General features: G+C 36.7%; 1 protein-coding gene across 1 annotated transcript in view; it reads left to right on the top strand.

The window, feature by feature from the left end:
* Positions 1-9,984: 9,984 nt before the first annotated feature.
* Positions 9,985-25,029, top strand: part of NUDT14 (nudix (nucleoside diphosphate linked moiety X)-type motif 14) — a 26,640-nt gene continuing 11,595 nt past the window's right edge. Inside the window, exons 1-3 of the mRNA XM_010000692.1 lie at positions 9,985-10,016; positions 11,151-11,360; positions 19,480-19,544. Of these exons, the coding sequence (XP_009998994.1) occupies positions 9,985-10,016; positions 11,151-11,360; positions 19,480-19,544 (307 nt within the window). The remainder of the gene's footprint in view (positions 10,017-11,150; positions 11,361-19,479; positions 19,545-25,029) is intronic.

The raw sequence follows: 25,029 nt of genomic DNA, 5'->3' as shown, positions 1-25,029 counted from the left end.
AAAAAAAAAAAAAAAAAAAAAAAGATAAGTCATTATTTCAAACAGTTTTCATATGAAAATGTCTGTTCAGGACAAGGTTTTTATTTTAGATGAAAAAGTTGAATATTAATTGTCCTTGAATTTTTTACTTTTCCTTTGCCCTGCTTTTTTGAGCATGAAGATTTTTTTTGAGCAGCACAGCAGCTCCCTAGCTTCTATAAACAAAAAACCACCCCACTAACTTAACTAACTTATTAATCCAATAAAAATATTCAACAGGAAGCAGTTAAACATTTAAAGCATATGGAACAGGTATTTTATTTTATTCTTATTTGGAAAACTTCACAAATACAACCTGTCTTTCTCTTTTTGATTTCTGTTTTTCACACAGGTTTCACAGCATCATTTTGACTACTAACACTTTATCTCTTAAAAAAAATCCCAGATTATGGATTTTTGGGGGTCAAAGGTGGTGGTTTATTTTATTTTATTTATTTACATCATTTTTGTATGTGGCATAGTGTCAAAAATACTATGGGAAATATTCACACAGTGCAAATTTCGTCACTAATTGTGTGATAGGAAAATGAAAAGCAAAGACTGTTCAGTCTTGAGTTTGGTTAGGGGATGCAGCTTCTGTGGGCACATTGTGTAAACATTATGTATTGATTATATCTAATGAAGAGGTAGAGAACGGAGAGATGAGGGCTTAATTTAGTGTCCAGTATCTCCTGTCTTGCTGGGTTTACCATTGGGGAAGTCCACTCTGTTTAGCTCTAGAACTGTGACTTAAGGAGAAGGAGCAGCTAATGCACCTGTTCAGGATATATTTTCACATTGTAGAAACATACATTTTATAAACCAAAAAGTAGTGAATTGCTGAGTTGCTTTTATTGCTGAGAGCTTTTGTATCTCTTGACAGTTTTTATTGGTCATAAAAAGGTGAATATGACTGAAAAGCATTAAGCTAAGACTGCTTAAGGAGATGGAAGTGGTAGGAATCTGCAGCAGTTGCCTATGTTGGTGCAAGCTTTTTTGTCTGTCTTTATGAGTCAGTAGCTTGATTCTCCAGACATGCTGCTCATCTGGATTGACCTCACAAAAACTCATCTAATAAAGTGACAAGTTTGGTGTTCTCTTGCCATGTGGTTCTGGGCAAAGAAGTAGACATCTCAGCAAGAGAAAGTGTAGTGCATTTCCAGATCAAGTAATTGCTGTGCACTTGGCTATTAAGCTGTGTAGATAAATTCATAAAAGATTAGTTGAATGTGAAAATTACTGCAATATAAAAATAAATTTTACATATGTTTAAAAAAAAAAACCAAACAAGCCAAACAACCCTCATACCTTAAAAAAGCTGTTGACGACAGGAAAAAAAAAAAAAGCAAAATCTGATTATTCCTCTAGGGAGTTTTACTGCTTTGTTACATGTAAATCATTAAACGGGGACCACACACTTGCTTGGCTTTGCTGACTGGTTTAAGACCGTTATTTGCCAATTAATTCTCTCATCTGTTTTTCTTTACCTATAGTGTTATTATTTTATTGGATGAAGAGTGGTCATAATCCCTTTGAATTAAGGATGTTAATTTAAGTTTTGTGTGTTAGGAGCATGGAAACACAGTAAATGAAGCAGTGAGGACCAAGTTATTTTTATAATTGTTTCAACTTCTTGGGTTAGATTTTGTCACAAACAGGGGAACATTGACTTCTTGTTTGACTGCTTTAATCCCAGTCCAACTGGTAGAGGCTAGGAAATATGACTGTTGTTTGCCATTTTAACCCTCATAACTCGTGCATGTAGTTTATCTATACCATAATGTATTTGTCATTATTCCTTAACTGCCTCCCTTTGTTTACACCACCTTTTGTCTGGATTCTAACTGAATTGTAAGATCATTGAACAGGAACTGTTCTCACTACATATGTTTAGTGCCTATCACAATGGGTCGCCAAACATCGTGTTGTCTCTCCTGTAATGTAAACAGTAAGAAGTTAATCATTGTCACAGATTTTTTCTCTTCTAGTGGCATATGTGAAGTTAGTTTGCTTATTTTGGACATAGGTCTCCAACATTTTAACTGACCTGCCTACATGGCTTGTTACCAGTCTATTAAAAAATCTGTAATATAAGATATGAACCCATTTCACTGAGGTCATTTTGGTGTGACTTTACAGTTCTTGGCAGCTTTGGCTTTCTTTGGCATAGCAGCAGTTTTCTGTGGATAAACATGGGAGATAACACAGGGCAGTGCCTTTAATTCAGTTGCTTTTTAAAGTATTAAATACTTAAATGCAGCAAATAAGTTAGGAGAAGCTTTAAGTATATTTTGGGTAAATAAAGATTGTTTCTGCTTCAGTCACGTGTTGTGTATCCAGAGCTCATTACAGTAAGTCATTTAAATCAGTGCAAAACCAACATAAATTTTGATTTGTTGAATGGTCTGAACTCTCAACAGAGAAACTACAGGAAATCTGTTACTGTAAATGTGCATGTTGAGGATTTATTTTAGACACCCATGTGTGATGCAGTGAAACAATTATTTCATACAGTTGAAGGAAACTAGTTCAGCATGACAACATCACAGAACCTGATCACTGAGCACAGTACTAGGGTGTGATTGCTTTGTTAATAAATTTAACAGATCAAATATGTGTTATACAAGGTAGCTGCAGATCAAAATTGCTATTTTGGAAAGATAAAAACTAATATAAAATACTTTTGACATATTTGTCTTTAGAAAACATCACAGAATGCATTTATAATTTGAATAATAAATTTTTAAATCTATCTCAAATATAATAATACACTCCTTTCTCCTTCCTGCCATCAATGTTTAGATATCCAAGCAATCAGTTATACTTACTTCTGTTACTTAATGGAGAGGTACTTTGGTTGATCCTTATTAAACATTGGAGAATGGACTATTTTGTAATAATGCAAATATATATGTTTTTTACAATTGAAGGGTGTTAAGGATTCGAGACAGCTTTTGTATTTCACAAAGATACTTCTTTTTCAGAAGTGATGTTGACTACCCATACTTTAAGTCTTTCAACTATCTGTAACTGTGGTGATAGGAAAGCATTGTGAAAGGCCAGGATATATGAAATAGAACAGTTGAAAAGTAATTATGGCTACTTGCCTCTAAAAAGCATGAATTTTGATCTGTTTCAGCAATTAATATTTTTGTCTTAAAGATAGATTTAGATATTACATACAGCTTGATATAGTTGGTTAGAAACTGGTTAGAATTAATGTTCTGTAAAGTATGTAAAGCAGCATAAGAACCATTGGTAACTGTTTACATGCTATTAATAATTAGCAACCTTCATACTAGTCTGTTAGGAAAGAACCATGCATTGAGTACAATAGAAACTCAACTCCATACGGTTAGGTTCAAATTACATTTGACTTGGACAATAGAGCATGAATGGGGCTCATTTGAGTTTCTGCCACTGTAAACAATGAGATGTTGGAATGTTTCATTTGTTTATTGATTTATTTATTTGGACAGGTGCAGGTTGATCATATGAAATAATTTTTTATTCAAATATAGGCAGAAAATAGCTTTGTCTGGTTAGAAAAAACGTTGTCTGGTTAGAGAGTATGATGATAATCAACATCTTGAATGGACAGATATAATATAGTCTGTGGCCAGTTTTGTATTTGGGTCCTAAACTAATCAAATCACATTCTAGAGAAAGTGCTTTTTTTGCAGTCCAGCCACTCAAAAAATAAAGATTTTTTTTTTTCTGATTAATTTATTTTTAGGCACTAAGTGCCTTCTTTTACTTTCTGTTAAAGATTATGTGCATGTCTGTGAGGTGGATTCTGTTAATGCTAATGGGGCTCATCCTTGAAAAAAGGTCATTCAAATCTGATGGATCCCATCTGGATGAGGATCATTCTCTAGGGTGTAATTTTCCTCAGCTATTTGAAACCCTTTCCTAAGTACTCCAAAGCAATCACGTTTGCAAAATGATGGTAGGAGGAAAGAGCCAGGAAGATTGTTGCTGGGTTGATATGTTAGGAAGTGGTATAACAGGACTAACAGCCTAAATTAATGCAAGAAGAGCCTTATTTAAGGCTTTTTTGTCTTCTCCATCACCTGCATTTCTCCCAAATGGACACTACAAAGGGAGAATGGATGATGATAGCACATCTTACCATTTGGGGCAAGGGAAGGTTGAAACTAGAGTGTCAGTTTGAAGGTACATACAGAAGACATTATCCTTTTTCCAGAGTTTCGCAGCTCAGTCACGTCAAATAGAATATTGCACAGTAATCTGTGAAAAAAAAAAAAAAAGAGGAAGTCCAACAAATACATGGCTTACAGGTATAAATAAACCTACAAAATTATTGAGATTAACCTTACATGTTTAGACCCTTAAATTATTTTACCACACAACATAGCCTATGCTATTAAGTTTGGGTGTTGCAACTATCAGTTGTGTTATAGTCTTTTTAAAGTTGTTCCTCCATCTCTCACCAGTGGAACAAATGGAATATACACTCAATTTGATAAAGGGCATCTTTAATATTTCAGTTCACACTGAGAATTTGCTGTCTTTATTTCCCTTTCAACAATATATTGCATTTAAACAATGACAGAGCTTTTCTTCTAATGCATGCATTTGATTCCTGTCAGTGCTAACAGAAGGTATGCGCTGACACCAACAGCAGAGTAGACTAGAGTTTCTCTTGAGTTGAACAACTGTTTATAGAGTTGTGGGAATGAAGGAAAACACAGCTAGCAAGCAGTCACTCTTCCCAAAAGCTTGGTAAACTCATAAAGCTCTGGAGCTTAATCTCTGAACCAGAGTGCTTGTTATCTAATCCCTACCAGCTGTTGTGTATTCAGTAGCCATGACATCTGTAATAGAGCTGAAGGGCCTGTCTATATTGGTTGGCACCTTTACCCACCAACTGAACTTGATTCTTCTTTCATTGCTCCCATTTACCTGCTTTAAATCATTAACCAGTTGCTCAGGGTTTGATCATCCATTTAACCATACTTTATAATAGAGAGCTTGTGTTGCTTTTCACATGAAGCATATTTGAGGTATGTAGGTTTTCAGCAGGTCTCGTTTTTGCCTTCCTAATAGGAGAAAACTGTCAATCAATAGATTTCCTCTGGTTGCATACTGATTCCTTCTATAGACTTAAAACTGACCTAGGAGTGAAATATCTTGAGTTGTATTTCAGCTGAAAAATGCCATCACACTTCTAATAACCAGGGCAAGGAATTATATACATGTCTCTGTTAACTGGTGTGTAGGAATTGATGTAGGTGATTATACAAGATGAAACAAATGTAAGCAAGAGGGTACATATTCACTATAACTTTGGAAGAATCCTATGCTGTAGTGGGTGTAGTTCTTTTAAGGTATCAGAGGACAGAAATTGGCCCTACTTGAGAAAGGAATCCAATTTAAGTCTCCCCATTCTCAGGTGGGCACTGTGACTTCAGGCCTACTGTTTGACCGTATCCTCACCACCACAAGCAATTCAGAGTAAGAGCTGTTGGGCCTTGGGAGGGGTGAGAGGGGAGGATGTCTTATTCCTGAATCCAAAAGGAGTTTTGTGAGGAGGTGAGCACCAAGCTGTCCTCCTAAAATAAAACTATATCTGGACATGGGAGAACATAGATCTATGGGTTATTTTACTGGTTAAAATTTAACTCCTTATCGCTTCCTAGCACCTGAATGATTAGATTAGGTATCAGGAGTTGATACTATGGTCAGCAATGGGCTGCCTGAAGACTACCACAGTCTTCAGTTAGCTGTCACCATACTTGTCATCATACTATTGTGGGATATAAGATTTTGAACTGTTATAAGACAATTCTCAACATCTATAATACTGCCAAAATCCAGATGAATGATTTCATAAATAAAACCAAATAGAGCAACTTTTCAAATGAATGCCTGTTAAAATTTTTTTTATGTTTCATTATAGTAAGTTTTCACTTGAAATTAATTTTACTGATGGATTTATTTTATTTTTTTCCCCCCAGAATGGCACTAAGAAGTTCTGGGATTTTATGAGGACACATGACAGGTAACAGATGGAATCACATTATTTGCTTCTGTCTTTATATTGTTTTTCATACTGTATTCTCTTCTACTGGTCAAAACCTGTTGATGTGGAGTCACTTCTTTTTCCTCCAGCTTCCTCTTCAACTCTCACTTCTTGTGTAATGCTCAGTGTTCTAGACAGAAGTTAAAGTCTCCTCATGATTCATAATATCCTCAGTACGTTTAGTCTGTGTGTGACTTTTCAAATATGGAAGTTTTGGCACATGATGTATTGTACCTTTTAATGATTACATTGAAGATGAAACTGAAAGTTTGGATTGTACAAACTTTTCTTTTTTGATGGTGAGTATATCACTTGTAGGAAGGACTCTGCCTCCAAATACTTAACCCTGTTGTTATTTGTGCTGTTAAATGGTCTAGGCCCAGGTATGTGACCAAACTCTCTCACCTGTGAATATACAATCCCAGGAATTGTTGTAATATAAAGGCAATGTTAAAAGGCAATCTGAAGTTATTGTCATACTGTTTGATTTTTTTTTTTTTTTACTGGCAATTACTTTTAATGAGGTAGAGATTCTGTTTTATGTTTTATGCTAACTTTTTTTATTTTAATCCTCTCCATCTCTGATATATAAGGATGTTTCAGGCAGACCCTAATTCGAGTAACTTTAGAAATGTCTCAAACCTTTCAGGCTCTCCATTCTGTACATCAAGACCCTTTCCTAAGAACATGGGAAGAAATGGATGTGCAGCAACTTTGTTTTGTCTTTCTAATTGTATTTCTCCTATCAGGGAAGAAAAGCAGTTAACTCTGAACTTCAAAGATCAGTTCATGTAAAAGTATAATGAATAGACTATATATGAAACAGACCCGGTCTCAAAGTTACTAAACACTAAAATATTCATGTCTCTTTTTTAAAAGTATATTTTATCTAGTCACTGAAAATTCAAATACTAGAAGATAGAAATAAAAATCAAAGCTAACAAAGTTTCCCTAGAAGAAGCTTTTCTAAATCTATTAAATATAAAACATGTAGCAAAACACTAATGATGAAAGAAATTGTGACTTGTAACATGACATGTTGAGAGATTTATTCTTCTTATGCATGAAATAAGTAGATAAAGTCAATTGAATTTTTGGAAATCCTTATCTGTTGGAACCCACTAAGTCCTTACAGTGCATCTTTTTGTGTGTAGGTACCTGGGATGGACAGAAAGTGAGAGCAATACTTTTTATCCATGTAAAGATTACAGAGGTAAAAGTTCCAGGAAGATTGGGGAAAATACTATATAGATTAAAAACGCCTCTACTGCTTAAGAGTGAGGACAGAAAAGGGAGTGATATTTCAATACTGAACTTCACACTTGCTTTTGGAATTTGCCTGGAAGACAGTTCTGTCTTTGCACTTTGTCTATCCATCTGGGCATGTGCCTGGATTTATGAACACAGATACAAAGGCTGAAATGATAATTGATTGCTGGAAATTTAATATACACCCAGTACTTTCAAGCAAGTGAATCCAGCCTCAAGTCACAGTACTGAGAACATGACTTCCAGATGAATAATTTGTATTATTATTTTTGCTTTATCTTTAGATTATCACTCTGTGATAATGTGTGAATATATGCAACTAACTGAGAAGGGTAAATATCAAAGGATCAGTTTTCCATGAACTCCTTGAGAGCAGTATTTCTGAGGGACTTTTGTGGACATTTTTAAAATTGTTTAGAACATAACTGTATAAAAAGGCTACGGCCATATGTCATGCCAGTCATCCCTGGTCACATAACATTTGTTATCTTCAGATGTACAACAGCTGCCATCTTAACTTATTAGTGACTTCTTTTGAGCTGTAGAGTATCTAACAGTCTTTCACAAGTAAATTCAATGCAACTTCTGACACCGAGGATAATCATGTGAACTGTCTGTATAGGAAATCCATAGCTTTACATTAATTCTATTTTTGAATATGAAGCCAATTATTATTAGATAAATCAGGTTCAGAATTCCTTATAATTCATTGAATCCCTACATTTTCCTGTATAGGACCCCTGTGATGCTAATGATATGGAAAAATCACATTGTCTCATTGCTGAAGATTATTAAGGACTTCATACTTGGAGGGCTCTCAGAGGTTCATTATGCTTAATGAAAGAAAACATTTTGCAGAAGAGGTGGGGGCCCCAAAACAGATGACCTTTTGGTCGGCATTTCCTAGTGCACATGGCTTTTTCAGGAAACTTGTAGGTGTTTTACATAATTAAGATCCATTTTCTATGATTAAGACCCCATTTCCAAAAGCACTCAAAACTTATTTTACTTCTGAAAATGCTGCAGCAATGTTAAATGTTCCCAAGGTTTTTTTTAAAAGGCTGTTTACCTACATTGAACATACACGTTGGGATGCCAGATCTGTGAAGTGTATGTATGCATGTATTATATATTTACATGTATTTGGTATGTATAGGGAATCTAATGATACTGAATACACACACAGAAAGATACTGTGCTGTTAAAAACACAGACAATGAGGCTAACTCATGTCTTTATCTGGCATCCTCTTTCATCAGCATAAGTAAACATTTGTTTAAGACTTCCTTGCTGCATGAGTGTGAACTGCAAGCTTGTGTGCTGGGTTCATTTGGGGCCCCAGTGTTCTTTCTCATTTCCAGTGAAGTCAACATAAGCCAGTATTCGACAGATATTCAGAATATAGACTTCATACAGGAAAATACTTCATAAGAGAGATGAAGTTATTTTTATATAAATTTATCCTTTCCAACTGTTCAGATGAACAGCTGATTAAATTATACAAAGATAAAAACATGAGGACTGCAGTAGTCATTTAATTTGCCTTATGTGTGAGTCACCTCCTTTAAAAATCTCCCAATGTATTGCAGTAGGACAAGATCATTTAACCATGTGCAAGCTGGGGTGACATTAGCATAAGCTGAAATAGCAGGTTTTGTGTTAGATGTTCCTTTTTTTTATTATTCTTAGTTACTGCAGATCTGGGCTAGAGTCTACAGTGTGTGGCTCTTGATCTTCCTTCAGATCAAGACTGTTCAGAAGTAGGGTATTAGTCCTAGAGTCACCTCTGGTTTATTAAGTTTGTCATTTCTACTGAACATATAATTCCCTGCTCACAGTCCCTCTATGCCAGTGAAAGAAAAAAAATAAAAAATAATTTTGCAAAATGATTACTGGCCACACAATAAGCCGTTACCAAGGCAAACCTTCAAAACCTATGTTGATGAAGGTCAGTTGTGTGGTAGTATAGACAAAAGCAGGAGCATCTCCTACCATAATAATGTTTAAATTGTAACAGAAGGAAGATCCAGGACTCAAAGACATACCCATGAAGAGTAGTTAAGTCCTGGAACAATTTGCTTAGATAGGTTGAGGAACCTCCATCCTTGGAGAAACTAATAATTAACTGGACAAGAAATAGGACCTGACTTAGAAGTTTGTCTTATTTTGAGCAGGAGTTTTCTATTAATTTATAATTAGGTTAAATAGCTAATTAATTTCACAGTTCCCATCTGACAACTGTCAAAAAATTGTAAACTTTTCTAGAAATCTGTCAATTTATAAGCCATTTTTCTATTGGAAAATAATGCATTCTTGTCCTATGGAGTTACATTTAAATTAATCTTTATTTGAAACATAAAGTTGATAATTATCAGAGCTCATTGCAAGGCTTTATTACACCATTAGAAATAACAGAGAAGATTACTAAAAAATTAATGCAGAAATATAAAAAGCTTTGATTGCATCTTTTCAACTGTAATTATTTAACAAGTTTATTGAGGTGGTGCTCCTAAGTTCTACATATTTCTGACCTGTTGTGTTGGGCAGATATACAGAGCAGAAGATGCTTTCTGCAGTTATTTTATGCATTGCTTGCTTTTCTAATTAAGCTTAGTTTCCCTCTGAATACTCAGCTGATGTGTTTGCTCATTATGAAATCAGGAGGAGTAGAAGAGATGAAAATGTAAGTGCAAGGTGTATTTGAAGATGTTCCTTAGACATGAGTCTATCACAACTAATTAGCAATTTGTGATGTTGTGCTTTGTGGGGGGAGGAGTTGTTATTTTTTTTTTTTAAGGTCAATGCTTTTAAAAAAAAAACCAACAACAACACCTTACCAGGAGGATATTTTCTTCCTACAAATGCCTGCTCTTCTGTCAGAAATGGAAATGTACCAAATATTGCAAAGTATTAATTTATGCCTGTAACAAAAAAAAACCCCACACCTCTAAAATCAGGCTCACATTCCTGTTACATTCTCTCTCATCCTAATTTTGCTCTATTTAGTACAATAAAAGCCTGAAATGTAGTCCTGAGGTTTTACATTCATCTGCTTTATACAGCAATAGACCAAGTTCGTTTCAGGTTTCAGCAGCTCCCCTTAAACAGATTCAAGGCTTTTAAAAAACATAATTTGGGAACAGGTGAAGGTCAGTGTACAGTCATGTGCTCACTTCTGTGCTTTCAGTAATAACGTTCAAGAACAGGAGCATAACTGTAACTTCTGCTAGTTGACAAATAGAAGGGCAGCTTTCCAATATAAAGCAAAATTATGACTACTTCTCTATTTAAAAGTATATTAAAAAAATCACTGCAAACTGCACTACATTTGAAAGAAAAAAATATTGAGGAGACCAAATTGCATGCAAGATTGTTTTGTGAGTTCTTTTTAACCCTGAAAATATCATGTGACAAGGAAAAGGCATTAGGACCAGAAACCTTACAACTCTGCATGTGCATTGTACCCTTGTTATGCTCTGTTTTTAACTACAGAAACATGTCACAGGGACTCATTAATGCTTCCTGACTTACACATTCTTAATGGAAAAAACTTCTTAAGTATTTTCTTATCTCCCTAAAGGGAGAAGGAAATAATATTCGTGCCTTGTACGACTGGCTTCTTTTAAGTAAAGAGATTAATTTATTTCACATTCATAGCAAATTAATTCCTAATTTAATTTAACTATTTGCTTAGAAAAGAGGCTTTATATTTAATGTATTATAAGGACAAGTAAGAAGTGTGGTTTTCCAGCAGGAGGGAGTTTGCAGGCTGAAGGGAAGCAAGGCAATCCGCACCTCAGTGTGTTGTCTCCACCAGGTACCAGGACTGGGCGGAAAGAGAAAGGAGGTTCTCAAGACAAGTTAAAAATGGACATAACTCAGAAAGGGAAGTTGAATATACACAGCGGGTCACTCTGAAGTTACCTGGTCGAATACTGGCATCTGAGGCCGTTGAAGTCGGGGAGCATGGGGAACAGCTGCCCCGGGAGCTGCCCCTGCTGCTGCCCAGGCCACCAGAGCCCGCCAGGTGACGGGTCGCGAGTGGCCTGCAGGAGCTGGGGTTGCTATTCTGGCTCAGTGGCTGTAGCAGGCAGCTATGGAGACAGGGTGGAAGTCATGTGCCCTGACCACATTATAGGAGTGGATTAAATTCCTTCTCCTGTTTCGTGTGCCAGATCATTTGGGCTTTATGGAAACTTAAGCCTGGATGTATTCTTCTGGTTTATGTCCTAGGGTATTATAAGAAACCATGAAACTTAACTCAGATGCTTCCTTTGTGCAAGAATTATCACAGCAGCTTTTTGGGTAAAATACAGCTTTTTAACATCTTTATAGGTAAAACCATAAAAATCTTCCTTGGGTGGCATGTGCCTTTTATGTGCAATGATGTGCTGTTGTACTGTAAACCTTGTAAGGTCTTTGTAATGTCTCCTCCAGGGTGTCAATGGTGTGGAATTTTCTTGATTATCTTCAAAGATAATGCAGAAGATAATGCACTGTTTAAAATAAACTGGATGTAATTCAACAAACAACAAAAATGATGAAAAGTTTAGTGAAATAATAACTGAGAGAAGGTAATAATGGCTGGGCATGTTCATGCAAAGGATAACACAACTGAAGATAAAAACTACTACTTATCACAAAAATGTAAATGAATGTTATGAAGCAGGCTGGAATAATTACATTTCATCAGTAATCAATGACAGAACAAGAAATGGTGTCTCACATGGAAAATGTTTTTTACATCATACACTGAGAAACCATTTTTACCAACAGGCAATGTGACAATCTAGGAATACATGTTTTGTAATCACTGTCATTGAAGACATTGAGGTCTAGTCTTGTTATCTGTTTATCAAGAGTGCTTTCAGAATAATGATATTTTTCCTCCTATTGGAAAGAAAAAACATAGTAGCCTATTAGTTTCCTTCAACCCAAGTATTTACACTATTTGTTTGCATACGATATTTGCAAATAAATTGCACTTAATGCTTTTGGTTTTTTGCTTTTCATTTTTGGGTTTTTTTAGGGTGAAGACTTGACAGATCCTCTGCTTATGTGCCAGGAATTCTACAGGCATATTGACTGTGTTTTAAGATGTCTTATAATGTTGTTACCTTAGGATTAGATCTGAATAAAATCATAGCAACAAGACAAAAATAAAAATATATTCAGTGCTGTAAAGTTATCAGAGAAAAATAATTTCAAACCCCAGGTTTTCAGATTCTCTGTTCACTTTTCAAAGTATATTATATGATAGCACATAAATTCTTCTCTGCTGTATCACTGAAATAAGGTAAAATGACAATAAAATCTTAACTGAGAGTATGGCTTTATTGGGAAGTTAAATATTTGCCTAATTTTAAGAAAAGAATCCATATAAATTCTTAAAACTAAGCAGCTACACAAGAGTTTTGGCTGAAGAGTCATACATTTCTAAATACAGATTTCTGGTATCCAGATTAGATGCATCTAGTTTTTACAACTGTAGGGATTTCATTTTTTATTATTTGCAATAATATTCAAGTGGAGAAGGTTATTCTCTTGTAGTTGCTGAAATCAAGAAGAGTCTTCCCTTTGCTTCCAGGTGGTTTTGAATTAAAGCTGTTTTGTGTGAAGAGTGCCAAAATTTTACATGGTCTAGAGACAGTAGCATGGTCATGGCCTACCTTCAGGAGTAGTAAAAATAATCTTATGAAAACTGGGAAATGTTCTATAATCTAAGTGCCTGTATTTTTAGAAATTTATCTGAAATTATCTCTTGGAAAAAAAAAAGGAACCATTCAAGTGATTGTTCTAGAAATGGGGGAAAATAGGTAAAATGTCAAAACCTGCCAGTTTCTCAGTCTATGTTTCTCACTAGTGGTGGTGAAACTGTACATTTATCTCTGAGAAAAGATTTGTGGTGTTCACTTCATACTTGGTTTTTCTGGTTCATTACTTATTAGCCAAAGCAGAACACTCAGGTTTTTTATTTTTGGAGCTGCCTTTGAAATCTGATACTATTTTTAAAACATTGATTTTTGCCATTTCAGAAGTGAATCAGACTTTTTAGATGGATTCTTTATTGGTCTTATTATGTGATAGCATTTATAAACATCAGCTTCACAAATAGTTAGGAATTGGAACAAAAGCCCATTAGGCTCTGACATCTGTTGCACATAATGCCCAGAAAGCTGTATTTAATCAAATAAACTAGAATTAAACCTGAATTTATTTATTAAAATATTTTGTTGAAAGAATCCCATTCAGATGCAGTGTGTAATTTCCAAGGGTATCCTGGGATACGGGCCAAAATATGACACTTGAGGAATGTTATTGAGAGCAACGTGCTTTGATGTCTCATTTATTTTGCAGTTGAATTTACTTTCTATTTTTTTCTTTGTTATATGAAAACAGGGTGCTGGGAGGATTGTTTATTCCACAGAAGTTGCCTTGCATCCTATTCTTTGGTTGGGTGCAAATTACTACTTTACAAGAAGAGAGAGATTATGTTTTAAAAGTGCCTTTATATGGATTTGTTAGCACTTCTTAATTCATTCTTCCACCGGTCTGATGATTAACCAAACATAGGCTTCCTGCTTTATGGTATCACAAACAACTTCCTGCTGGAGTTCAGTTTACTGAAACTAATCTTCCTTTTGATTTTTTTCCAAAGTAAAGTAATATTTATTTACTTAACCGTACATGTCTCACCACTTTATTCTGGTTTTACTTAGTATTAAATATTTAAGTTGTATTGGAGAAAACATTCAAATTTCATCAGAATTCACAAGTCTTCTAGATGTCTCTAATTATCTTTTGCCAAATCCACTTTATCTGTGATTAGTATAAAGGGCTGAATGTTTTTGTCAGGAGCTTATAGCTTTGCTTTTGTAATAGACTGCATTTTAAGTAGCCAATTGGGTTGGTGTTGGCCTTTGAAAAATGTAAAATGCTTTGAAGGAAGACTTAAATGAACCAGTAAAGATTGTGCAAGCACACACGTTTAATCTCAAGACTATCTGCATTATAGTCAAAGCTCTGGGAAACTAAAGAAATTGCACTGGAGAATAATCAAAGGGTACAGCTTTATTACGTCTCTTCTGAAAATGAAGGGACTGTTTTCTGTGGCTTAAAATACTAAGTGCTGCTCTGATAGAAGGAAGAAGACAGTACTTTAGATACCACATTAGAAGTTTTCAGGGACATGTCCAGCTGTGAAATGCATAGTTAATTTCAATACAGAAGTGACACGGGGGTTACATGCCATTCTTTCTCATGGTCACCAAAACCGGTTCTGAAATAACTTAAGATGAAGTAGGCCCTCCTTAAGGATGAATTCTCACAACAAATTACTTTTGATTGTTAACTTTTAAACAAACTTGGGTTTTTTGATTATCACTTTAAAATTGAAAACACAGTCATTTCTGATTTGAGGAAGAAAAGAACACGTTCAGTATCATATTTTAACCCTGATTTGGGGTGTTTCTCAAAGGTAGTATTTTAAGAGGACTTCACAGAACTATAGTCTTGACACAAAAAACAATATGAAAGTTTAATTTGTAGACACTGAATGAGCAAAGAAAGCAAAATTAATATAACTTCAGTGAGAAAAAAACTTTTTCTTTAAAGCTAAAATAATTGTTTGACATCGGAATGATTTTTTTCTTACTAACTTCCCTTCCAGTACAATTCAGAAGTCTTGCCATTTGCTCCCTTATGAGTTACATGGGCAAAAGTATTGTGTGCATGGTTTATATTTACATGCTCTCCAGCTGACATGAATACATCTCTAAATATTCTGTGGTTGTACACTGCATTTGATTATTTTCTTCTGATTGTATCAAAGGGATTTTTAATACCAAAAACTGTTGAGAGTCAGGGGGACTGATTAAATCAATTATTTGCCTTTTTTTTTTCCCCTGCACGCCATTTCTGTGTTTATTTTTTTGGAATCTGCTGTTCTATTCTCAATGTCTTCTTTGGGAACAGTAACTGGATTACCACAAGCCCTGATTCTGTTAGGAGGGCTTTGGTGTTTTGGTCTGGTTTGTTTGTTAGGTTTTTTTTTCAAATCAAAGATCATTACTTCCTAAAGTCTTCACTGTGGAGCCAAGATTATCGTTTGTAAGCAGCACAAACTGCATTACAGACGTTAAACTAAACTTGAAACAATTTTTAGGCTTTAAAAGTAGATGGAAGTGGCTAAGGTTAATAGCTGGAAAGCCCTGGCTTTCAATGTTAATATCAGTCTTTTTTTAGGTACTTTACCTTCCATTATTCAATTCTGATTTGAATTTGTGTAACACACACATAACCGTGCTAGACATCCACACGCAGAGATCTTGACTTGCTCTTACAATGATTATAGAAAGGTCAGTTCATTTGCCCATATTACTTAGCATACTATAGTATTAGTAGAAGATTATCTTTAAAAATCCTCATCTCCAGCCTTCAGAGTCTTATTTCATTCATAGAAATACAAGAGAATCTTGTCCTTTCCTTTGCTATTACTACACAATTACTTTTATTTTTTAAAACATTTTTTAGTTTTTCAAATTCACATTTGTAAAGTATAGATGAGGATCACGTACAAATAAAGTAAGGCTGGATCAATTATTATTTATTAAAGGATTTTAAAAGTTTGTCTCATAAAAATCAATCAGTAAGTGTTAGCAGTTGCTTGTGGATTAACTGTAGCCCAGGTCAGAAACTGACAAATCATCAAGGCAGAAGATTACCAAACTGATGAGTACAAGGTGAAATTACATTTCTATTAAAAAACAAACAACCCCCAAAAAACAACATAAACCAAAACACAAACAAAAAAACCCCTCAGACAAAAAAGCCCCAAACCTACAAAAACAACCACAAAAGAACTCCAAAGCACCCCAACCCCCACTCCCCAAAACCTGCCCTCCTTTGTTGGATCTCTAGAAGTACATGTTCTTATAGCTTTGGCAAAGCTCATTTGCTGATCTTAATTGCTAGGATGTATTTCAAAAGAATTCACTTTCTATCTGTCCATGTGTGTGTGCACATTTTAACAGGATGTCAGTTTTCATCTGTCTCCCTACCTCATAACTGCTGTGGTCAAATACTGTGTTTTTTACATTGCTCCTAGAAACACCCCCTTCCTTTCTGAGATTTGAGTACGTGAAGTTGTAGTGGTATTTCTATATAAATGTCCTCTCACCTGGAATGTGAAACCATCAGTTACCATGAGTTCAATAAATACAGAGCTGTACTATGTCGGGGGAAGGAAGGAAACATTTTGCAAATAGTTTTCTAGGCCAATGGTGACACAAGAGTGTCACTCTCTAAAGTCTTGTAGGAGGTGTTTTCAGCTGTTAAGGTTGTATCCAGTTGGATATCTTATCTTTCAATGAGAGTCTTAAAAGTGGAGAAAGAATTAAGATTCTGAACTCCTGTGTTGCAGATATCCATGTGTCAGCTGGATGTAATTTCTGCATATTGACTTAGACATTTTAGGGAAGCCAAATACCTGTTAGAGAATCCTAATACTTACCTATTTTGTTCAGGGTTTTCTTTGAAGTTTAAATGGTTAAATGCTACATGAGATCCTTAACTGAACAGTGGTGTGGAAAACATGGTGTTAGATGCCAGGCCTGAGCACACTTTAACTGCAAACTTGGGTACAAAAGGAGGGGCCAATCTCTTTTCAGTCATGCCCTGTGATAGTACAAGGAGCAATTGATGCAAACTAGAACATAGAAAGTTCCACCTCAACATGAGGAAAAACTTATTTACTGTGAGGGTTACAGAGCACTGAAACAGGCTGCCCAGAGGGATTGTGGAGTCTCCATCTCTGGAGACTTTACAGACCTGTCTGGATGCGTTTCTGTGTGACCTGCCCTAGATTTGGTCCTGCTCTGGCAGGGGATTGGACTCAAGGATCTCCAGAGGTCCCTTCTAAGCCCTAACATTCTGTGGTTCTGTGACAAAAGAGATCAAGTACAGCTTAGCTGGTCTTTGTAGGTATGTCTTGCTGACATTTTAGGTAGATAACTTCCTTAAAATATTTCACAGAATCACAGAATCCATTGATAATTTGATTAGAGTTTCCCTAACTTTCTATAATAGTCGAGTAACTGCTCTGGGTGAAGGTTCAGATGGGTTTTCAGAAGTTATAAACCCACTAACCTGTGGAAATATTTCATGTTATATTGTTTCTTGTGGAATAAGAAGTAACAAATGTCATTCCTTATGTGACACTCCTCCTAAGAAGGTCATACTCCTCCTAAGAATTCTGAAATTCCTCCTCCATGACTCTCCAGCTCTGACAAGAAATATTAGAACTTGCGTGTTGTGGTTTGTTAAAAAAAAATGTAAATTTATGTTCGAAATTGTTTGTCAGTCTCTCTGAAAATTAGAAGTAATTAAATAGAAAGTTCTACAGATTTGTGCCATTTCTGTACCCTCTCATCTCAAGATGGTGTGAGAAGCAGACAATTGTAATAACTTGCTGCTACTCCTTTCCAGCTTAATTTGATCTTGTTCCTTAATTCTGACAGATTGTTTTTAATTTTCCCATCTGTTCCATAAAAAATCTCAAGTGATTGACTCCTAGGAAAAAATAATGTCTATTAGCTGAGCCATTTTTAATGAGTTGGTAGGAGTTATTCAATGAGACGTGCTGAAGGAGGCAAGCCAAGGAAGAGATTAAGCCTGGGGTGGAGGATGTAAATCAAGGTGAAAGGCAACTGTCTGCTTCAGGAAATCTCTGCTCTGTAACCGCAGCTTTAGATGCTGCAGTCTTCAGTTTCAGGCATTGCATGTTGTTAGACCCATGGACAAAAAGCAAAGGTTCAGTAGCAGCAGTAGAGCCTTTCCCCCTTTTATTTAGTGTAGCACTTCCCCTCAGACAGTACTGTTTGGGGGAAAGGAACAATCATATAAAGGAAAAAAAAATAATTAAAGAATAACACCCAGGTAAACCTAAAAACATTATAGGCTGTGGTTTAACTTTCTCTCGTCTAGCAACCTACACCATAACTCCCAGTTATTTTGGCATTAGGTTTGAAGGAACCTCTGTGCCAGTAAACAGAGTGAATGTTCTCCAGCCTCTCCAAAGGCTAAACCCTTTTGCTTTAAAATTGCCTGCAAATGACATCTCCTGGGGCAGGAAGCCATCAATATGCAGTACAGGTCTTTGAGAACAGCAACCATGAATATAAATGTTAACATCTGGACTTCTCCCTACTGTTTTGGTTTAAATGTATTATTATAATAAACATTAACATTATTTTTGATAATCATCAAATAGCAGTTTCTCTGGCAGCCTGAGACTTCATTATTAAATCAAATGGTGAAAATAAATATACAGCTCTTTTACAAGGCAAGCTGGAAGTTTGACTTAACTCTGCAAATATGCCATTGTTAGTCTAATCTATTGTAGAATTCATAGAATAATGAATTAACTTTGCAATTACATACAGTGAGGCCTAACAAATGAGAGAATGCTACCATGGTAATGAGCAAAATATACACTTGTTTTTGCATGCTTTAATGGGCTACCAAGGCAGGAGAGAGACTTTTGTCTGCATTTTTTTTAAACTAGTAAAATCTGAGAATTATTTAAGTGGAAAAGAGTGCAGGGAACATCAGTACTCCCCACTTCTAGAGCGTCTCCAAATACTCAGCCTGCCAGGTTTCCCTCTCACTTGTATTTTAAACAATGAAAGAGGATGGGGCAAGATTAAAATGTGACTTTTAAACCACTGACTATGTTAACAGTTAAAATTGCTTCTGATTTAAATTTGTACAGAATTGGGCTTGGATGGAGTCTGTTTTAAGGCCCAAGCTGGGACAGTAGCCACAGATAGGAGATGCTCTGTGCTTATACAAAAGTCCTTGGCACTGAATGAGACTAGACTGTGCCTAAAAGTTAGACTGTCCTATTCTGGCACTGATATAACGGAGGAATTTTTTATTATTATTTTTAGGGATTTTTTTTTCCTGTTATTACTATTTAGTAGCAGACTTCCTAAGTTAGACTTTTTTTGGACAAGGTTCTTGGTGCATTGTGGCTTTAGTAATAATTTTCCTGTGTATTTGTGTAGCTGAATTGACAAGATGCAAGTTTAATAGTTTTGCATTAATCCTTCATAAAGCATTGATCTTTTGTTTTCTGTCTTCCTCAGTGTGTCAATCCTGATCTTCAATACTTCTCGGCAGTGTTTTGTTGTGGTGAAGCAGTTCCGCCCAGGTAATCCTCTTTTTTTTAGGTTTACTTTTGCTCTCTAGTGAAGCAAGCTTTTAAGGATTTAGCTTTTAAAAGTTGGTGCATCTGTGGTGACAAAATCTTTGTTCTGTATTCTGTTTCTTTGTATGATAGCCCATCCTTCTCAGCTGGTCAGAATTTCTAACCAGGGAAATTTCCATTATGGATTAAATGAATGATCAGGATAGCCTTGCATTCTGCTTTTGGACCAGTCATTGTCCTCTTTTGGATGAAATTGTAAACAGCTCTACAGTGGTCATGAAATTGAGCACTTTTATTTGAAGTTCCTCTTGATCTATCTAATATTTAGGAGGCAGCTTCTCTGCAGAAGCACAATGGTATTTTTTTGTGTTAAATATTCTTTTTTTAATGTGATATTGTGTGCTTAGAGATTTAGAATAGGGGAAATTTGTTACTGTATGCCTTCTCAATATGGAGACAGGTTCATTTTACCAATTATTATTATGAATTCAGGTTAAAATACCCTTTTTTCTGAGTTTTTTTATCAGTTATTTTAATTCAAAGCGATTTTTACTTTTTGGAAGTTAAAAATTAAATGCATAATCTCTTCATGTTAATTAAAAAAAATAAAAATCACAAGACATTTTACTGACTGTTGCTAAGAGACCATTTCAAGACTGTTCCTGGTAGACTTTATAGGAAACTTTTAAGGGTGGTATCATGCTGTCCTTTCTTACTGACAGTGATTGACAGGCTCTTCAGTGTTGTGCAGCACTGTTACACTGACACCGCATACCTCTCATGAAGCACTATATTGACTATTAGAAAGCATTTGTTTATTTGTTTATCAATAATCCAATGTCTTATATGCCAACCAAATGAAAAAAACTAATATAGCTATTGCTCTCTTTGAGGTAATCTTAGGTAGAAGCCTTCATGTATTTGCATATATATATATGTGTATATATATATATATATGAAATGAACAGCGACATGTTTGTTACATCATCCCTATGGAAGTGTCAAATCTGCCTCAAAAGACTGGTCTGTTCTTGGGAGTTGAAGTGTTCCAGAGGCTGGAGCTGCTCAGAAACTTGCCCTTAGGGATGATGGTCAGTCAAACACTCCATAGCAGTTCAGAGTTTGCAACCATGCCCTGACATTACTCACATCACTGTAATTATGTTTTCATGCCATGGTTATTGTCTGTCTTGGTGCCTGTTTCACAAATGAAAATTCAGGCTGAGACTTTTCTCACTGCTGGCTCCTGTCAGGGTCCCACCAGGAGGGCGATAGCTCGTTACTTGTGAGCAAACAGCTGTCGCTCACTGACCAGGCTTGTCCCCTGCACATGTGCTGGTTGACATATGTGCTTGCCTTTCCTTAGGGCACAGTGTCATGATCAGGTTTTCCCACTGAAGTGTGTGCTACTTACCAAGGCAGTCATTGCTCCCTGCCTGTACATTCCCACCCCGTTCCCTTCAGCAGCACCAGCCCTTATACAGCCACAGCAGAAGACTTCAATGGCTGAAAACATAACTTTGAGGATTAGACAGTTTATCTGAGTGGCTTGGAATGGCTCATGCTGGCTTGAGGAGTAGCAGGAGCACATGACGAGGGTGAGGAAGACAGGACCATATTCTTTGGTGTTCTGTTAACTTAGATAATTTTTAATTAATCCCATGGAAGGATCAGAGAGGAGAAAGTTACACATACATCTTACTAGTTTCCATATTAGTTCCTCACCCGTGACTTTATGGGCCAAGATCTTGGGCAGTGTGCATTTTGATAGTCAATTGGCCACCCAATTTAAAGTACAGTAAAATATGTTCCTGGGAAAACCAGGGTTAGTACCTATAGACACAGGTCCTGTTTTCTTCACTGTGAGTATAATGACCTTTCAATGGATTATGGTGTTTATTTTTGCATTGACTTAAAAAGAATCAAAGGCATGTTCTGTTTCAGGAGGTACAAAACGCTGGTGCAATCAAAGAGAAATCAGAAGTTTAAAGAAAAGCTAGCACTTTCCCCAGTCAGATAAACCCAGCTAACCCCAGAGTCTCTGCTGCTGTTTTCATTTCTTTAGGAATAGTGAACAAATCCCTGTATATAAGTCATCTAACAAGGCTTCTTACAATAACAGTTATGATCTTATTTCATGAGTTTGGTTGAGCCATCTATCGCTTGTCCCAGCTTTGCAGGAAGGAAAGCAAGCACATCAATCTTATTGGAGTTTCCACTGAGACTTCTTGCAGCTGAGTGGCCCTGGAGTAATTAGTCAAAATTTTTAATGAGCAGTAGGTGGTTTTTTGAGTCCTCACTGTACTGCTACTCCATCTGATGTGTTCATCTGATGAGGGAGGAAAATACCCAGTGATGATGAAGTGGCAGTTTCTGACCAATGTAACATGAGCCACTGGAAGGCAAGAGAGCAACCAGACCCGGGACTAGTGGTTTGGTTACTGTGCTGGGACCTGTGTTCATGCTTCTAGTTTCTGCTCTGCAAACTGTTTGTGCATTTGCCATAAGCTGACAGCCTGTGATGAGGAAGAGGAGAGTCACGGGTTTTCCTTTGAAGAGTGTGCCCTAGCCAATAGACCTTAAACTGCTTTTCCATCCAGTACTTTATCTTCCCTGATCATCACTTGTGCAGTCAAGTTTGCACCTTCAAGAGAGGTATGGGTGACTGCTCTATTTGGTTTTCCAGGCTTTGCTTATCTATGAGAGATAAATTGAGGTGGACCCTTTCTGAGCCTGCTGATAATGAATTTGTAGTGAGAGTCCTTGGTGAATGCTCTAATTTTTGACCCTTACAGAATTGGCTGGTACCACTTCTTTTTTTTCCTTATCTGCAGAGAAAAGCTGTTAGTGTGCTTTGAGTGTTGGCTTTGCTCTGAAGAGGACTGCTGGACTGGGTCCTTTTGGGAATGTAGGTTTTGATCTACGTGGAGCCCAGTTGCACTGAGAGAGAAGGAGAATGGCAGGTGCCTGCTGAAATTACAGGATTGGTTTCAAAGATTCAAGAGATTTGAAACAGATAATTACTTTAATCACAGTTTCATATTTCTGTACCCACACTCTTACCTGCATCCTGATTTGGTCCTTTACTGGAATGCGTCCCTTGTTCCTTCTTGTACTTACTGATACAGATAGGCCAATGCTGAAAAAGCAGTAAAATCTTAAGAGTATTTGGCTCATCTCAGAGAGATCCTGGAGGTAGTTATTATTTATGGTAATTGTCATAGCTCTCAGAAATTTTTGGAGTAATGACAATAGACAGCCTTCATGGATCTATCCTTCAGACTCTACATGGAACGATTTTTTTTTGCCTCATTCATGCTGCATTTTAAAAAGAAAACTGAGCACTAGTCATGTTTTTCAACTATGAAATGAAAGTTCCTTTCCTGAAATGTTTAATTCTCAAAGGCTTCGATGTACCTACTGCAAACAGCTTTGAAAGTTTTAAGTTCTGGATAAATACTAATTTTTTTTTGCAAGCTTCTGCACTGTATCTTTCTTTTTAGACTGGTGTAGACATCTCCCTTTCAGGTGCTAATCTTTGCTGCACTGCACTTCTGAGGCAAGAAGCATTATAGGATGAGCCTAGGCACAAACTTCTGGGGTATAGACTCTTCCCCAGAGACCAAGTGCTTGAGAAGTCACTGTGGTACTTTACTATTATGGGAGAACATTTCTTTAGGGACCTTGTATATCTCAGTTTTAAGAAGTAATAAGGTAAACCCAGTAACTGGAAGAACCAAAAGTTGTCCATTAAACCTAAGTTCTTTAATATACCGATTCTGTAAGATTTAGAATGAGAAATAGAAGATAAACTCATTTGAAAACTGTGCTATGTGTATATGAAATACATATGTCAAATATTTTAATGGAATAAAAATAATTTCAAATGTTAAGGTGGTTTTATTAGGATGTTTTATAATGCCCTCAAGGTAACCTTTCATGAAAAGCCAGGGGATAGACATGAGGAAATTTCAAAAAGGAAACAGGTGGGATGATACCTGAATGTTAAAGTTAAAAAGATTGGAATTGTCAGTAGGGATTCTTTGTGTGTTAACACCCAGTCCTGCAGTTCTCACTCGGGCAAAAATTCTGTTGACATCAGTGAGAGGTTTTGCTTAAATAAGGACTAAAATCTGGCATTTGCACTTTCTTTAGGAGTGCATTACAGTGGCAGCTGTTTGTAGATTAATTCAAGAAGTCTTTTTCAGACTCCACACAGGAATCTGTGTGTCCTGGTTTGAGCCAGGGTGAAAACACCCAGTCCTGCAGTTCTCACTCGGGCAAAAATTCTGTTGACATCAGTGAGAGGTTTTGCTTAAATAAGGACTAAAATCTGGCATTTGCACTTTCTTTAGGAGTGCATTACAGTGGCAGCTGTTTGTAGATTAATTCAAGAAGTCTTTTTCAGACTCCACACAGGAATCTGTGTGTCCTGGTTTGAGCCAGGGTGAAGCCAGCTTTCCTTTTTACTGATGTTTTTTTTCCTTCAGTAAGCTTTATTTTAACTAGCAACAGTGTGCTCTCACTAGAGCTGATAAGACAGTGGAATGTTTTTCTAACTACTGAGGCTTCAAGGCCGCACCTGCACTCTGCCAGCTCAGATCTGTGACCCCCCCCGTAGGAGGCTGAGTTAGACAGACAGCAAAATTGACCAGAGATATTCCATTCCATATATCTACGTAAGCTCAGAGGAAGGTCAGAGAAGACAACTTCCTTCCTTCTTCTTCTTCCCTTCTCTTCCATCAATGGCCGGCATCCGGGGAGGCCTCCGTCCGTCCATCACAGTCGACCCTTAGGCTCGAGCTCTTGTGACCCCCATCACTCTCCACTTTCTCCAGCAGCAGCTCCGGGATTCCTTGGGACTGTCCAATCTGAGGGAAGTGCTGTGGGAGTTGCAGAGGGGTGGGGGGAGGCGAGAGGCTTTTGCCCGTATCTGAACATATTTGTATATAATTGTATATATTCTCTTATATCTTTCATTAGTGTTTTAATTAAAGCTGTGTAGTTTAGTTTTCAATCCAGCCAAGTCTCTCTCTTTTTCTCTCTCTCCTTCCATACCTGGGTGGGAGGGGGAGGGGATCGAGAGCACTGTTGTCTGACTTGAGTCAAACAGTGACAACAATTTATTGTCGCCCAACGTGGGGCACGATTTTAAGCCCAGATTACACATTTTCATCAATTGGAAGTGTCCAAAATTCCATCTCTGATGGGAGGAATCCCTCAGATAGCAATGAGCAATAATTCTGCTGAATTTCCTGATGAGTTTGGCCATAGGCGAAGATGCAGACGTGGTACCCGTCCAGTGCAGACTGGAACAGCAGGGCAACCTCCTGAAACACCTGACCCTGGGAGGTCCCGGGGGGAAGAGGCGGTCGAAGCTGAAGCTGTAGTGGGTGTCGGGGTGATGCTCCTGCCCCACGTGGGACTCCTCAGGGTGGGTGAGCACGATGGTCTGGGGGTCGTGAAGGAGGAAGTGCAGGCGCTGCAG

This window comes from Chaetura pelagica, unplaced genomic scaffold (assembly GCF_000747805.2).
Source record: "Chaetura pelagica isolate M959 unplaced genomic scaffold, ChaPel_1.0 scaffold36, whole genome shotgun sequence".
Classification (NCBI taxonomy): domain Eukaryota; kingdom Metazoa; phylum Chordata; class Aves; order Apodiformes; family Apodidae; genus Chaetura; species Chaetura pelagica.
The sequence above is the reverse complement of the archived record's forward strand: the minus strand, read 5'-3'. Positions and strand labels throughout refer to the sequence as shown.